The sequence below is a fragment of the Dermacentor variabilis genome, chromosome 7 (assembly GCF_050947875.1).
Source record: "Dermacentor variabilis isolate Ectoservices chromosome 7, ASM5094787v1, whole genome shotgun sequence".
Lineage (NCBI taxonomy): Eukaryota > Metazoa > Arthropoda > Arachnida > Ixodida > Ixodidae > Dermacentor > Dermacentor variabilis.
Genome location: NC_134574.1, coordinates 87,094,782 through 87,112,530, shown reverse-complemented (window position 1 = coordinate 87,112,530; position 17,749 = coordinate 87,094,782). Strand labels below are relative to the sequence as shown.

The 17,749-nt window shown below is 45.7% G+C and overlaps 1 protein-coding gene across 3 annotated transcripts in view; it reads right to left on the bottom strand.

Moving 5' to 3' along the window:
- Positions 1-17,749, bottom strand: part of Ufd4 (ubiquitin fusion-degradation 4-like) — a 160,138-nt gene that overhangs the window by 38,139 nt on the left and 104,250 nt on the right. For all 3 annotated transcript variants that reach the window (XM_075698741.1, XM_075698743.1, XM_075698742.1), the window contains exons 15-25: positions 16,700-16,840; positions 15,482-15,588; positions 12,979-13,090; positions 10,477-10,611; positions 10,099-10,241; positions 9,096-9,239; positions 8,518-8,598; positions 7,385-7,647; positions 5,639-5,812; positions 2,934-3,257; positions 2,027-2,276 (exon numbers count right to left, since the gene is read on the bottom strand). In XM_075698741.1, coding sequence (XP_075554856.1) covers positions 2,027-2,276; positions 2,934-3,257; positions 5,639-5,812; positions 7,385-7,647; positions 8,518-8,598; positions 9,096-9,239; positions 10,099-10,241; positions 10,477-10,611; positions 12,979-13,090; positions 15,482-15,588; positions 16,700-16,840 — 1,874 coding nt within the window. The remainder of the gene's footprint in view (positions 1-2,026; positions 2,277-2,933; positions 3,258-5,638; positions 5,813-7,384; positions 7,648-8,517; positions 8,599-9,095; positions 9,240-10,098; positions 10,242-10,476; positions 10,612-12,978; positions 13,091-15,481; positions 15,589-16,699; positions 16,841-17,749) is intronic.

Below are 17,749 nucleotides of genomic sequence, written 5' to 3'. Positions count from 1 at the left end.
TTGCGCAATGTCGAGTTTTGGCGACCCCTTGGAGCGAGAGGCAGATGAAGCATTCGCTCCCCGCTGCCTGCACTTTTACTGATAGCATTGTCTCGGTGCGGGCGACGCTATCAGTCGTGGGGGTAGAGTGCACACTAAACCATGGCTGGCTTTGCTTAATTCGTACCGCCAATGTGAAGATTTCATTGACGTGGCATGAAACCACATCATTCGTCGCCGGCTTCTAAGTTCATCAAAACAAATTGTTTTCTAATTCAAATTCGCTTTGCCCAATAATTCAGAAAATTGTGTAGTCCCTTTCTGTGCAAGAAAAAACGATCGGCAACTGTACTTAATTGCATAAAAGGTTGAATTTCAATAGAAAAAAATTTCGATATAACGAAGCAAATTGTCGATTTTACCTGCTTCGTTATATTGAGATTTAACTGTATAACGAATTCTCAGATATAATGAAGGTCACATGCACTTTTATTATGCAGTCGAACCCGCTCAAAATGAACTCTACAATTCTGCAAAAAGTGGTCGTTATATCAGTAGTTCGTTACATATGCGCCCTTAAAAATGGTCAATATTAACAGCACTGAAGTTACAATTCAATCAGGAGTCACAATTTGGCAGCACTTTGGTCCGAAAACCAGATTTTCATTGCCATTCTTGTTCCCGGCACGTTCCTGTGCCTAGCTGCAAATTTCCACTAGAGACATGAGTCTAAAGAACGCAATGCGATGTCGTATAGCTGCTTCGAAATGGTGCTCAGTTCCGATCACCTGTAATTTCAACTCCAAGCACAGCCACCATTTTTCATTTGGGAGCTTGTGATATATTTTACTACCAGCAGGACATGGCCGTATTCTGCATAAGTGATCGAGGCATTCTAGTTGGCCGGACGAATAAACTTCGGAAACTACTACAGCAGGCCACCATTCTGCGAAGGTCTGGAACATCGTGGTCTCGGCATTCTGACTGCATGACAACCACACAACAGCTGTGTGGCTGCGCAAGCTGTGTAAAAGCGTTATCTATGTCGCTTCGGACGAACAAAAATTTCTATGCTCAAAATGCAGAACTTCACCGCAAACCGTTCTCGGCAATCGGCAACGCGTAAACGAAGCGTCGCCAAACCGTGATCTGATGACGGTGTAGTAACTGCAGATACTTTGCGACATCTTTTTTTTCAATTTTGTGTGGTGGCAGTGCACTGACTCGGGCCGTGTGAATATTGACAGTGAATGACAGGGATGCTTGAGCGGCCATTATTCCATGGTGGAAGGACACAGGTGGTCGTTCCAAATGGTTGGAATAGACGAAATGAACATTGTGATGCACGGACAAATGCGCAAGAACGAGGGTGCCGCCATCATGGCGTCCGATAACACAACGGCGCACGTGCATGCCCAGCACCATGTTGTTTATGCGGCACGCCGTCTCCTCTTCCCTAAAAGCGTGCCTAACAGCGAATGAGCTCCTTCGAGACTCAAGATCCATATGCAGTGGTTGCTCACTGATCTTGAAGACTGATTTGTTGCAGTTTGACTGGAGCGAGGCGGGTGCTGCCATGGTTTGGTACTTCGCGTACATTCTCTCTATATCGTGATCGGGTTTGAAGTGTCCATTGTAACAGTACCGAGTTTTAAAAAATGTTTGTTATATCTGGAAGCAGCTTCAAGAGGCAGGGTTGGAAAATCGTAAATGCACCAAAATGTGTTCGCTGTAAGTGGGTGCGACTGCAATACAGTTTGACTGTAATGAAATTCACGAGGCAATAAAGATCAGGCCTCGACTATGTAAAACAATACAATACTCTATAATGCAGACAAAATAACTGCATCCAAGAATGTCAGCTCCGCAACAATAAGTAGGCCGAGCTGCAAAATTAAATTATGGCACATCGGACCCCTTTAAAATAAAATTTAATAACAATGGGACCCAGTGATGTGTGAAGCAATTGTATGGGCACAGACCCTGCTAACAAACTGCCAATTGTGTTATACAAGCCACCAAGGGATTGTGCAATTAGCTCACAGACCTATGGCCGGTCGATGTTGCGGTTGATGTCACAGCAGCCATCGAAGTGGGTTGCTGAGCAGTGGAGTCCTCAGTCTCGGGGTCTTCCATCGTTGGAGACAGGCTGTTGAGCGGTGCCTGAAGCACTCTGGGCTGGCTGGCAGTGGCCGGCACAAGCGGTAGCTCGGGAAGGTCTTGCTCCGAACCCGTTGTGGCCAGTGCAGCCTCGGCACGTGCGCGAATGAGCATGTTCTCGGCCATGGCCTCTGCAGCTGCCTGCACATGATGGGCCAGCCAACCAATCATCGTCATCGTGTGTGCTGGAGTGAAAGTGTTTGCCACCAACAACACAATGAACTTTCTTGTCATGTCCTAACAGAAATGTGCTTGGAAGCACACTAAGTGTGAGACTACTGCCACCAGAAGTTGTTTGGACTTCAAAAGAGCCATTGGAAATTTTGAAACATTAAAGCTGTCACTGAAAACCAAAGCCTAGTCAATTTCACACACTGAAGCAAGTAAACTCAAACTACACAACACCTGCTTGTTATTTCCACGTTTGGAACCTGCAAGATTTCCTTCCCTCCAAGCAATTGCTGTGCTAAAGTTTTATTTTGCTAGTCTCAGTATAGCTGTTGAGTGAGTGTCAATGTTTTGTTATCAAAGTAGCCATGTGCCCGACTTCAGTGCAATAATGTCGCCAACTGCTTTCAGAATCTCTACAGACCACATCTTTTACGACCATCTCAGCACATGATTTCAGCGACATTCAGAACTTACAAAATCACTCTTAGCCAGTTGCAGCAACATTTGATTTACAAAAGTCGCCCTCAATATCATATCAAGCAACAAATGAGCACAAAGGAGCGACTGTTGTTAATGCTATTAGCCAGCTAGCTAAGCAACACCACAGTGCTGAAAGCCCAGACTTGCCTTGACTGTGGTCAGGTTTTCAGCCGACACTGCAGTCTGCTGCTCCATCGTCTGCGGAGCTGCGGAAGAATCTGGGACTAGACTGGAAGCTGAGGAGCTCTTGCGGCTCGTCAGGCAGCATCCTGCGGCAGGCAGGCTCCCACGGGCAGCCGCACTGTCCGTGGTGACCGTCTTGGCGGGCCTGCCCGAAGCCGAGGATGCACGCGAGGCTGCAGCCGTGTCCGGATCGTAGCCGGGGGCTAGCCGCAGGTCATACTTGCCCTCGGCACCCATGCGGTAAGAGTTGGAGCCACCGTGGTCCCAAGTGACGTCAATCCAGCCTGTATTTCAGTACCAGAAGACACGTTCAACACACTGTTAGCGACCCTTGCCTTCCTTTTAACTACGCCATGTCAAACTTGCGCAAGTAAATTGAATTATAACTTCAGAGCGTAGAAATCTTGCCATTATATGTGCAAGACAATCGTGGCTGTCTGGCATACCCAATAGCTGACATGAGATGAATAAGCACAGAATCAGCATCATAAAAGTTTCAACAAAACAAAGCAGTCGCAGAAAGATGAATACAGTGAAACCTCGATAAGCCATAGTTGGCCGGAGCTCAGAAGTAGTACATACTAAATGGTAGTATTGCTTAACCGAAATAGCACGAGATCACCCATTTACCTGTCCAAAACTGAAATCGGAGATTAGTGCTACGAAAGGGTAAAAAGCATGCAGTATTTATTCATTTCGCGCAACAAAAGTCTGTTATTTTTGTTTGATGCCATGGTGCCCTCTGCGTTTGCGCTTGGAGGCCATTCAGATCTCTGAGGCTCATTGTTCAGCCCGACTGATCTTCCGCCATGATTGCGCCAAGAAAAGTGCAAACATTACGTGTTAACAGATACGTCCGCAATAAGCTGGTACGGTTTATGCGGATACAAAATGCAGTATGTTCAATGGTTGCTGAGTCAGGGATTTGACTTTACTACTCTTAAACAAAACTACTGTGTGCGTACGTTTTAACTGTACAGTCAGCTCTCTTCAATCTGACTGCGTTTAATTAAATTTTTCAGTTAATTTGATCCTGACTGTAGGTCTTGGCAAGCACTGATACATTTCTATGGGCCCAAACTTTTTAACTGGAAATTTGAGCCACTCAAGTTCAAATTTCATCCGATAATTTGTACTTGAGGGGTCAGCTTCGCTGCAATAGAGCGATTTTATGCGATGAAGCACGAAAAAAATGGAAAGTGGCTGTCTCGGCACATATTATGCATTTTTTAATTACACACGCGTCCATGTGCTGTCTCTGATCACAGTACCAGCACCTACCTAAGTATTGTGGCACGCATTCAGAGTCGCTTCTGATGTTTCTGTAGCAATTTTAGCCCTCTGTTCAACCACCATGCATATCTCATATGTGAGACCATTAACGGGGCCTAGTAAGATGCGCACACTCACCACGCATTGAGAAGCGGAGAAAAACCATCTGTGTTTTCGGAAAGCTTATGAAAAAGAAGGCATTTAGGGCAAACAAAAGAGCAGGGTCTGTCTAACACTCTAAAGGCTCTAACACTAACGCTCTAAAGGCCTTTAGTAATCTTATTATGCGTCTCGGTGCTCATACTGCGGCTGGACAGGTCACATGTGCGTATGTAAATTAAAGAACACATACAATGCCCTGTCACAGTAGTGCCTTTCCCCCCTTGTTCTGCATCACCGCATAACACAACCATATTGTGGCGATGGCAAAGCTAACTTTAAAGGCACATAGTGAATCAACGGCGTATTTAGACATTACTTCGGTCAAATTCCCCCCCCACCGGCTAATTCGACCAGTTTTGTAGGTTACGTCAGGGTCTGATTAATGGTAGTCAACCGTATTCGAGTCTGAACAGTAAGCAAAGAGCGATGGCTCAATCTGGAGGCTTCATGTGCCAAGGGGCCTGTGGGCCACTGTACTAAGGCACCTGGTAAAAACACCCCAGGCACCAACTCTCTCAAAGTGACCAGCATGTCGGGTACCATATTCGAGACGCTGCTAAAACAGCCGCATCTCAAAACAGTACGGCCAACAGCATTATCTGCCATGAGCGTAACTCCGAACACCCGTGCTGGGATGCTCGAATGACTTGACTCATGGCTTCGCTCCATTCCAGTCACTGCTAGTCGCCACAAGACTTCTAAAAATGTGCTATGTTTCACGCGAGGTGTTTGAGCTATCAATTATGAAAAATAAGGTTCAAGACAACTGCATCTTTTGTTAGCCAAACCTCGCAGTGGCGGCCGGCATCAGATACTGTGTTATAATTGTCAGTAGTCTCATTATTGAATTTATACTAATTAGCTTGTCAATTGTGCTTACTTAAGGGCACAAGTTTCAAGTGAAGCAAGCACTTTCCCACCTAGTAAAGGTATTGATACTATACTACCCATTTCAAGATGTTCATCCCTCAAAACTTGCTTAGAAATACATTGTGCCCTACATAGCTGCATTCCATAACGACCAAGGAAGACTTTCTGGAAATATGACGAGTACCAAATGGATTTCATTACTTCAATTGTTCATTTATATTTATTTCCTCCCTCAATAGCGGGGGAACGGAAAAAGCTGCAAAAGGGGACGCCCTGCAAGTTTGTGGGCAGACATCTCCGCAACTAGGCCACTAGTCTCTTCAGCCCACTAGGTAGGCAGCGACAAACCCCGGCAACCCACCGTTGTGCAGCTCTCCAGTGACGGTGCCCTCGCCAGCAGGGTTGCCATCCTGGTCGCGCCACTTCCAGTCGGGACCCCGCACCACTCGAGCCCCGCTCACCATCAACTTCAGCATCTGCTTGATCTGTCGGCGCTGACGGCGCACGTTCGCCTCCGCCTCCTTGGCTGCTTTGCCTGCAGTGAATGACACCACAGATCACGGGAAATGATCACCTCCACAAGGAGCGCTTCCTCATTGGCCAGCGTTTGGTGGGAACCCGCCAATCGTGCTACTGATAAGCGTGATAAAATTATCACAGTAGCGATGGTCAATCACGGATGGCACAGCTGTGCGAGTATGGGCTTTGCTATGCATCAACCCAGCTGACCTTTCTTCTTGCCCGTTGCCACCCCGGTGAACAATACAGACTGCCATACTGACAAGCGATGTCCTGATAAACGGTACATTTATTGCTATTTTCTGGTAACAGTCAAGTAGAAGCAAGGTAATGAGTGGCCCAACGGCATTTGTGCATTGAGACTGAAAATTTTATACCTGCATCAATCAGGTTTTGCTACTTTCAACCACGCTGCAAGAATGAGTGAACCCTTTCTACTGATGCCTAACCAACCACGTTCCTGCAATCACTCCCCGTTCGGCACACTTGAGATGCTATCAGCAATGGGAAAGAAACAGGCGCCGTACAACTCTAACCTATGTCATGTTTCTATGTCATAACTATGCTTAATGCCTACACAAACTTCACTGCGAACACTGTCACATTTACATCACAGCTTTGGATGCCCAAGTACTCTTGTCGTGGCATAGCTCTGATGCAGGTCTTTACGTGCAGGAAGTGTTCTCGGTAGATTGGGCGCCACCGAAAAAGCTTCGGGAAATTGCACCTTGCAGAGGGAACGAATCTTAAGAATCTCTGGCCGGTCACAAATCACGCCGAACCTGATGCTGAAACAGCGTCAGCTCTTTACCATCGGCGCTGACCACGACTGACCCACACAGCACCAACGATGGCTAAGCGCAGATTGGTTGTCGAGACAAAAGATGCACAGTCCACGCTTTCGTCTGTCGTGCAGATTGCCCTTACGATAACCCACCTGCTGTAATGATGGGAAAGCCCTGCTCCATTTTAGGAGAAAACCGGAAAGCAAAACTTCCTAGGCAATAAAAGATTGCCACAAAACACAGGTCCATTATTAAACTGAAAACCTCATTCGTATTCAGTAAAACAGAACATCACAATTTCTTTAGCTTCAGAGGGAAAAAAAGCAGTTTTTATTGAAATTGATAAAAAAAAAATATTTTCCAAACGTTCATATACTAGAACTGACCTGTATAATCAGTGCTGGCGTACTAATTGGGTGTTCCTATTAATAAGAGTAGACCGTGCTACACACATATTGAGTTCCAACGTTCTCAAGTCACTGATAACTAGCTACATTCTCGTGTAACACTAGGAAACTTCTGGCCACGTACGGCACCGTGTTTCCTTGCCCAAAACTTGCAAGTATTAAATTTTCTGAAAAAAAAAAAAATTTCTAATGTTCATTTTGATATTTGGCTTTCCTTTTCCTTGGCACAATTCGAAATTCAATTCGAAATCTACTACTCGGTATTCACACGCCCTTATTTTTCACTCCACTGTTCGCTGCACAGCGCTTAGCCCCGTCCACAATCTTATAAGTCCCAAGTGCAAGCGCACGAATCTGAAGAGAGCGAGAAGAAACAGCCCTGTCGGGGCCCCTTACCAAGGTCATCACAGATGCCCGTCACCGTGCCGTAGATCTCGAAGCCGGACAGGGACAGGTAGTGGGTCTGACCGGAGGCGTTCTTGCCCGTCTGCTGGATGCGCACATGGCGCCATCCCTGGGTCTCTTCGGCCGTGCCAGGCAGGGCCCACGAAGCAGTCGAGCCCGGCTCGTTCAGGGAGCAGTCGTCCGTGTGGCTCCACAGAGTCGTCCACGTCGAGCCATCCTTGGACACCTGGAACAGCCAGTTGCGAAGCGCCGACCTGCGACCACATTTCAACTCCCGTCAAAAACAAGCGCGGCAAGAGCAGCAGTGGAAGCGCAGTGTAGAAGAAGGAACTGGCACGATTGTATCTGCACACGTCAATCTGAGCGTCAACAGTACTGAAATGAAAACGCAGTGGGAGTACACCCACAATATTTAGGTTTCCAAATCATGAACATCTTGTAGGGCTGACGTTCCTAAATTTCCTCACAGAGCAAGCCCACAGATCTAAATTCTGCAGAACCTAATTTCCCCATTTTACTGCAACAGAAGCTGCAAACCGAGTTTGCTGCGTCTTTCTGTCGATCCTTTCCGTTAATTCGACAACAATGGCCTTGCCCACAAACCTCACTGGAATACAAACTCAAGTCCTTGAGGCACAGTAATGTGGAAACACAAGAAAACCTTTGAATAAAGCAATATTTCGAGTAAAGCAGCCTCGTTAATGTGACAGTCCTAACCACTACTCTATAGTGCTGTTTCAGCGCTTGGCAATTTGAGTAAGGTTTGGTATGCCACGCAGACCTTGTGGTGACACGTGTGCATGTAGTTTGAGACCGTAACAGGCAGGCACTTCTGTAGTGAATGAGGACGACATTGTAGTGAGTTTGTTCTTGAGCAGATGGTGATGTCTGCTGTAAGAGCCTGCTAGTAGAGGAGTTCAGAGCAGGATGAACTGCTGAAGTCTGTGTTTCCTTTGAATGCGTACCACATACAGTAAACCCTCGCTTTAACGAAACTTATAATGAAGTCAATTTCTTGTCTCAATGCCCTTGTTACAATGAGGGCTTACTGTATGTCGAAGAAATGACAATCACTTAATCCCTGCAGCCAGTTACTTTCGATCTAGGAGGTAAAGTGCACTTGCCTGCCGTAGCCCCTGGCATGCCTCAAGGTGTAGCAGTTGGGGATGATCCAGACACCCAGGTCTATTGAGAACCAGGCACGCCTGCAGAGAGAAAATTTTTTGCAGTGCAGGACAATGCAATTTTCAGTACTTTACCAAGGGTCACCAAGCAGACTAAGTCGCTTTAGCAATGTGTGTCCTGTGAGCAACATGCATCCTTAGGTTCAGTTAATAAATAGAAATTCTGAGTAGGAAGAGGGAGGGGAGGGGCGTGCAAACAAACAATTGAAAGGGCAAGTTGGCTGCCATGTCTCATAGAGAGGTGATGACTTAGTGTTGTACCGTGTATAGAGAAAACATGATTGCACACCAAAAGTTCTGTGAAGAGCAATATAATCTTGTTGGCAAGATTAGACACCAGGTCTTTCCTCTTGCTGCACCTACATAGGCCAAGCCAACCTGAACACTAACAGTGGATGTAGCATATGCTGCACAACTCGTGGCTGAGAGTTCGAATTGAACAGTACGACACTCCAGCAACGTAACAAGACAACACTGCCTAGCTGCAGGCATTTCGACAAGGCCCCTTTCACACTCACTTGTCATCATTGGTGTGGCAGTTGAGAGCCGAGGGGTCCCTGCTGAGAATGTCCTCCAGGTGGCCGTAAGGCAAGTTGCGTCCTTCCGATGAGGACACCACTACGAGGCCCACCTGGGCTGGGTTCACCCACTCGGACGATGTCCTGGGCAAAAAGAAAGGGGGAGGGGGGGGTACATGAAAACAGAACATGAACACTGAAGGTCCTTCTCTTCATTCACATGCTGCAGCTTTAAAGCTTCCGAGCTCAAAGAACGTTCTTAAAACTTTCCACACAGAATTCCTTTGCAATGGCAATTCAATGTCCCAATGCTTGCTTCCAGTCAACAACATCATAAAACCATGATGCCCGGGTTTATGAAGCGTTTCCTTTTATTTACAAGGGACTCTGAAGCAGCCAAGTGTATAAAACCTCACGACTGAAGTGCCAACAGGATGTACAGCAATAATGAGAGCACTGCTACCATGACCTATGACTGCAGTGCCCTCCCACTTCTATACAAGTCTTGCGAAATGTTATGTGCAGTACATGGGGGCTACCACGAGTGCTAGGCACTTTCACCTGCATACTTCGTGCGGTCAAAGCCTGCTTAGGACGCACGAGAATGTCTTCAGCTTGCAAGCGCAGCACCTCACAAACCTCTCCCCATACTAATTTAACACCTTGTGTCGCTGCAGCTAAGAAACTTCAAAAAGTTGTTCTCCATCCCTATCAGTGATTCTTTTTTCTTCTTTTTTCACCTAATCTTGGCACCATGGACAGTAGTGCCTTACACTGGCAAACGTTTAGCGTCATTGCACCAATTAAATCATGGTGGGGAGTTCAAATTACCACCAAGGAAAACAAGCCGCTCTTCTGGAAGGATGGCTTTTTTTTTTTTTTCTGAAAGGCTCTTCAACCTCATTAGTGACTAAGGGCACTGTGAGGATTACAATAAATGCAGCACCAATGTAGCGATTGTAAATCGTGGTGCCTAGACCTCAATGGTGATGGGCATACTCACTTCCCATTGGTTCCAATCCAGTAGATGAGACCGTTCTCATCGAAGTCCCGCACATGGTTGAACACAAAGCGCGCCCCAGGTTCCTTGAGGCGCTTGACAAAGTTGAATGTTGAGCGGTCATAGTCATACCACTGCTTCGCCACCTGATAGAAGCAGAAAAAAACACAGCTATTGTTAGTGCTGGTGACAACGGAAGGAGAAAAACCGCTCATTTTTTTCCCCTCACACATACAGTCACTCTTAACTCAATGCTATTTCTTTTCGTATTACTATTTGACAATATCTAACCGTTGTATCAAGCATGCCGAGGTCAATGCACTTGACAAAGACTTTGTATTGCATAAAAGGAGCTACTTCACTTTCCTGTCCCCGACTCACCATTTTGACCAGATACTTTTCGAGTTGGCCGACCGTGGTCAACGGTTCCATTTTCAGGCCCCGTCCTGTTCTGTCAATCAGGGACGTCTCAGCCGGTGCTCGCTCCAGGCGGAACCGAAGCCGCCGCGTCAGCACCTAAGGGTCACAGTGAGAGGTTATTGCTCAGCAACACAGCACTGCAACTCATTCAACATTAGATGTAATATATATCTGTAAACAACGAACTAACAAGCCAATAAGAAAATGAAACGGGGCAGCACACCTGCAAATCACTAATTGAATCACAATGGTACAGATTTTCCACATGATAAGGATACTTGTTAGCAATACATGCATGTTTCTGCTACAGATTGCACTCATTTGACTTCTTTCGCCAGACTATGATTTGTATGCGACTAGTGCTTGCACCTTACTACCGTATTTATTGTAATGTCCCTGAAGGACCCTTACGGGAACAATAAATAATGATGATGATGATGATTCGAATCTAGGCCTATAGTCCTTCTTTCAAATAATCATATACCAAACTCTAGGGTCGGCTTAGATTTGAGGATTTTAAAAACGCGCCAGTTTGTTATTGAAAATGATGAATATGATGCATAGCTGGCGTCGTCTAGAAAAGTCAGTATCGCAGCCGCTACTAGCCACGCCATTAGCCAACCAAAATACATGAGCGATGTCGCCATTTTGACCTGCGTCGTATTGGTATGGTGACTAAGCATCGGCACACGGCATGGTGTTATCGTAGTGACACCAAACAGGCGATGCCACAAACGAAAAGTTGTGGTAGCCGCACAGGCATTGTCAAATGTTCAAGGAGGGCGGGATTTCAGCATCGATGAGAAAAATGTCCGTCGTTGGAGGAGGCAATGGGAGACTCCTTTTGCGTGTGCCACAACGAGGAGATGATAGCGATAAGAAAGATAAGCACGCAATATGAGAGGACCTGTTCACAGAGATTGTGCCGTGTTTCGATGCGTACCAGCCGTGCCGCACTGTCTGCGCATGCGCATCCGCAAGCGTACAAGAGAAGCAGCGATGATGACGTAGAGTGAGCTCGGCGCATTCATATTAAATAAATACTGTTTTCATTTTGTGAACGCTGTCCTCACTTTTTTTGTTCGGCTTATATTCGAGATAAAGTTTTTATTTTTTGTGGCTTTGGACATTGGGAGGTAGGCTTAGAATTGTGGCCGGCCTAGATTCGAGCAAATACGGTAGGTACAGACCCTGGGAGAGCTTTTAGCCTGTACATTTGACATCTGTAACTGTTGATGTTGAATAAAAGTTGATTTGGTTTGATCTTTAACTCATCAGATAGTGGGCTAAAATTTGCACCATCATTTTGCTTTCAACTGCAGCTCTGCATTTGTAAAGGAGCACCAAAGTCACGTGACAAAGCAGAGAAAACGCCAAGCACTCGGTGCCTTCAGTTGTCCATTCTGTGACTGAAGACACACCACGTTTGCTCGAATTCAACACAAGTTTTGTATCAGGAATCGCCAGCCAATGAAGGCCCTCATCATAATCACTTTCTGCGTCTTGTTGTCTGTTGTCACCTTGCCTACTGATCTGGCTGCCGTGAAGGATACACGGAAATCTAAGAATCCCATATTTCTGAATATTAATTCATAGTACTGAGGTGTTCTTAGCATAACACGAAAACTGAATTAGGATCAATACTCTAAAAAGTTTGACATTGTGAAGTTCGTAGTACTGAAATATTTTTAGTTGAGAAACTATAAGCAGTCAGCAGGGAATTTCCGAAAACATCGCTAATGTGGTATTTATAGTAACGAGGTTTTGCTGTAGACCCTTTCTAATTTTTCTTACTGAAAGAGTGGGTGTGCATTATATTTCTACTTTGTTTATAAGCTTTAATGTTATCTCTATGTTAGTTTTCTACTTCGGACACATAGAAAGCAGGCACACATTTCATTCGGGGGTGTTTTAGAACCAGACAAATCCTGCCAAATCAATCAGCATGTGTTCTTGCATTTTTTCTGCATTTTGTCTAATTTGACCCACCGGATAATCCAATCAATTTCGTCAGTGCCATCAGGGTCAAAGAGCTATGGCTTCTGGACGAACACCACTGGAACACACACACCTGTGTCTAGCTGCTCTCAGGAGGTGGCCAGATGTTCCAACACTGGGCTGCGATTTAGTAGAGATGCCTTTTCCCAATGTTAATGCCTTTCGGCGCTTTTCGCGTTCGTGAGTGGTCAAGAGGGCGGGGCGTCAAACATGGCCACTCAGGAACACAAAAAGTGCCGAAAGTCATTAGCATCGGAAACAAAGGCATCGCTACAAAATCGTGGCGCTGCCGAATAGACATGCAACAAAGTGCACGGTTTCATGCTACTGTCCCAAGCGCTCCTGCCCTCTTGTTAGGGACTCCTTCAGCCAACTGCACTCTTTTCCTGCCCTTTCCACACAGCTTGAAGCTGCATTCATGCATGTTTGGGCAGAAGGCAAAGGAACGGGGAGTGTCCTTGTTACCTGGAGGCCATAGCCGGAGCCAGGCGTGTCATACAGGTAGACTGGCAGTTTCTCTATCGACTCCAGCACCATGACTAGTTTACGCAGCAGGGTCACAAACGGAGAACGGCTCCTGCAGTCCAAGAGAAAGAAGAGGAACATGTCAGATGGAGAGAGCACTGTTTTCAGCCTTTTTTTCTTTAGATCTCAAAGATGATGCCTTTAATCGTTCATCCAAATGCTGTAGATGCCTTTGCTGGCTTAGCATGTTTAGTAGGTGAATTGGAATTGTGAAACGCTCGTGTAGAATCAAACACAAAATATTTCATCTTACCAAAAAAAAAAAAAAAAAAAAGCATAACTTTGGTGATGCAAAACATAATTTTGGGGGCCAGAATTTCCAAAACAAAGACAAAGAACCACCTTTGTTCCACGAAGTGAACCCGTATTTCGGGTACACATGCTTTCTATCATTTATACCCTCATTGTTTATTTAATTATTCTCTTACTGTTTATCTAATACTGATACAAAACTGATTACGGACCTCTCCGAACGTTGAGTTATGTCGGGCGTTGAAGCCTTCAGATCCGCGTTACACTACCTGTGCGAGTTGGCATCACGCCAGCTGTGCCAATGGCGTCATCCACATCGCCACTGACCTCATTCTTGGTGCTGTGGCAACTTTTATCGCCGAAGTTCATACACCCGCATCAAGTGGGAGCATATTTGCTCCCGTGTAAAATACAGTCGAACCCACTCATAACGATACCGGTTTTAACAATATATTGGTTATAACAATGAGAAGCTACTGCACCGTCAATTTTTGTAAGTTTTCCATGGTGAAATAACCCGCTTACTACAATGCCCTGATGCCGCATTATCGGTTATAACGATGAAGTCTGGCTGCTGGGTGTCCGAGCCGAAAGGTAGTGAAATTCAAAATCCTCGAAAAGAAAAAATAAAGAGAACGAGAAATTCGAGTTTTTCAAATCCACGACTGGAGTTGCACAGCTGCTGGAGCAATAAGCAGCACAGTAGAAGGATGTTTGTACATGACAATGCTTATTTCATAAGGCAATGGTGGTGCGAGCAGACGTGAATGACACCAATAGCAAGACATTCTAGCGTGGCAATGAATAAGTGATGCTTGCCAATGTCAACATCGGTCGCCTTGAGTCCCTCCTTGGCCACCAATTGCAGCCGTGCAACCTTTGTCAATCACTGGCGTGAGTGTGCCTTTATGTCTAAATCGCACAATTTCATTATGAGGCACAATGTAGTGGAGGGTCCGAGTTTAATATTTACTCCCTGGGGTTCTGACAGTTCAGAAAGTAAGGAACTTGTTGGTCACCACACTAAGGCACTGGGTAACAGACCCAAGAACCAACTCTCTGAAGCGACCGGCGAGTCAGCGGTCGACACCGTGGCATCACCAAGACGGCACTGCCTCGAGACAACGCGGCTGACAGCCTTATCTTCCACAAGCGTAACTCCGTGCAGCCATATCGGCATGCTCGGATGACTGACCTGTGGATGTCACACACACAACTGGCACACTTTGCACCATATCAATGGCAAGTCAGTGGAGTAGCACATAAAAAGCACGAAATGATTACAGTAGAATCACACTAATACATCTTTCAAAGGACCACCGAAAAAAAAAGGGCTTAACAGCCACGAAAATGCAGCAGTGAGGAAGGGCACAAATCGCCACAGCAACATCAGAAACAGCTTTGAATGGCTGCCAGTACAGTTATTAGACTTCTCGGTGCTCATACTGTGGCCAGGGAAGGCACTTGCATGCATGTATAATTAACTGGGGCACGATTAGAGATCACTGCTCAAAACTTACGTTCAGTTTCACCTCACGTGATCGGCCTAGGCCACGTCGAGTAGTCAGCCGTGCCTACGCCAATCACGTGCACCTTGTGCCCACTTATAATTGACAATCTTGCAATACATGAATGGACAACATTTTGCGCAGTAAAGAGAGAGAACAAAAGAGCAGCCTTTTTGAAAACGTTTTTCTCATGGAACCTGCACTCTGTTTTCACAAAATGCAAGTTCTGCACAAAATTGTGCAAGCCAATCTGGGTAACATCAGCTAGTACATACCATTACTGCTATGATAGATATGGCTACACTGGTTACACAGCCTTCTTCATAAAAATGATGACCTATTCACATCCTCAAGCTTATTCCCAGCTCATAATATGAGAGCACAACCCAAGTAGTTTGTTTGGGGAGCAAGGACCTTTTATTTAAAAGTGGAAGCATGGCTATTACACGAGTATGGCTAATAAATGAAAGAAAAAAAAAGAAATTATGGGGTTTTACATGCTAAAACCACAATCCGATTATGGGGCACACCATAGTGGAGGACTTAAAAAGTTTGGACCCCCTGGGTTTTTTTAACGTACACCTAAATCTAAGTACAAGGGTGTTTTCGCGCTTTTGCCCCTATCGAAATATGGGGCTAATAAATGAAGTCTCTATGGTAATATGTGGCATGGCGGGACTCACTCGTTGCCGTAAGGCTTGTCGTGGAAGCAGTTCTTGAAGATGTGCACCCTGTCCTTGAGCAGGCGATTGGCTCTCCAAGCCAGATGGCCATTGCTCCCTTCCAGACCCTGCAGTCGATGGGGGGGAAATGATCACCACTTAATCGACCTTTTAACTAACCACATAATCCCAAGCTCTGCTCGTCCTGCCAGTTCGCACCAAAAACAAATCTTACTTATATAAGGTACATTTTCCTACGCTTTGCTCTGCTGTAATGAGCCGTGCATTCCAGCGATAACGGCTGCCTTTGAGGACTTGCGTGCATAATTCTGTAGTTTATATTTGTTTTGCTATCAAGAGTCTATGAAATATTATGGCATTTTTTTTATGTACATTGAGAAAACAAGTCTACAGACACTTTATCATTGTTTCCATTGAATACTAGGAATGAACTGAATTGCCTTTTTTATTGAGCATTAAGTGTAAAAAATTGGTCAAGTAACACATTTTTCAAAATTTCCTTCCCTCTTGCAGGAAAGAACTTGAGAGTTAAAGGGTTAATGTTACAATATCCAGAGTTGATTGGTCAATCAATAACACAGCAGCAATGAGAGATGCAGCGGAGAGTCCCCAATTAGCTTTATTATTGATCACCGATTCTTTAATGTGCATCCAAACTCGTTACACAAGTGTTCTTACATTACACCACCGTCATAACCTGGTCAGGGCAGCCGGGAATCGCACCTGCAACCTTATGTTCAGCAGCAGAACACCACAGCCACGGAGCTCCTGTTGCCAGTGAACCGCAATGTTTGCATCACAAGCTCACCCGCTTCCTAAAGTCTGTGCAAAGTGAATTTCGTGCCTCCATGACTAAAGCAACAAAGCTGGCACATGTTGGTCACTGTACTAAGGCCTCGAGCAGAGGTGCAAGAAGCGCCAACTCTCAGAGTGGCCAGCACATTGGCAAATGCCCCAAAGGTATCGCCAAAACGGCGACGCTTCGGGACAGATTGCCCGCCAATGGCCTTATCTCCCACGAGTGTGAGTAACAGACAATCCGCGGCAAACATGTCTGAATGACAACAGAGCTCGTTGGCAATGTGTGTCACGAAATTGTAACATCGCATTGTATAAATAGCATAAACAAAATGAATGAATGAATGAATGAATGAATGAATGAATGAATGAATGAATGAATGAATGAATGAAGCACATTGCTTCCACGTGGCAACTCACACTCTTTCCGAGCAGGCGCAGCAGCGCCTGGACCAGCCCGCTGCTGTGTAGCTCGTAGGCAGACACGGCCCTATCGTCCTGCAGGAGCTGCACCAGTTCCTGGAGGGCCAGCCTCAGCTGACGACCCCAGTCCGAGTGCGGCTGCACAAGCGGAGGGTGGCGAAGGGGGGCAAAACAGCTGCTTAGGAGAGCTCAGGAATCCGTTCCATCTCATCACACTTGCACAGGATGCACGGGAAACTACACCAAGGTTTACACTAGGTGATGCCTTGAAGGTAACTTTCAGTCTTGGGCAAGTCAATAACTAGCACATTCATTCGAAAATCCCTTATATCATTCGCACTTGACAGGTCATCATTTGCCAAGACTGCATGCACGAAGAGTTGCACTTGTTTGGAAGCTAAAATTGGCCTGCATGTAAACTGGCGAGACTTTTGAAACGCCGCTGTCACCATTATTTACCATTATTTACACCAAAGAGGACACTGTTCCTACTGTATAGCTGTCAAAAATGTCATGGGCTGCATAGCTTATGTGGCCTCACTGTAAACAAAGCTCATTGTTGGGGTTTACCGATTCCGACACTTTGAAAACATTGCAGCCCATAAGACGAAAACAAGGTGCCTTCACTGCATCTGTTCTCTCTTGTACTGCTACATTCCAGAAGTAACACTACGAAGGTTTGAACACAACATCTGACTAAACATTCAAACAGCTCCAAGGCTTTCAAGGATGCCGAAGGCCAAAATTAAAAGGGGGGAAACGAACCTTATTTACACAGTTGACTTCCATTAATTGGACTCTAGTTTACTAGAATATTCAGTTAATTCAATACCTACCGAAGGTCCGATCCAGTGCCCATGCATTTCTATGGGCCCAAACTTTCGTTATTTCGATCCTAAAATTGGCCTTCACCAGATAATTAGAACTTGACCAGTCAGCACACATGCACCTGAACCCTATAGGAACCCTATAGGAACCCCGATAGTGACATTTAGTGGGAGCATCTGTCACGGCAGAGGTTAGGGGACAGTGAATGCATCATCTCTC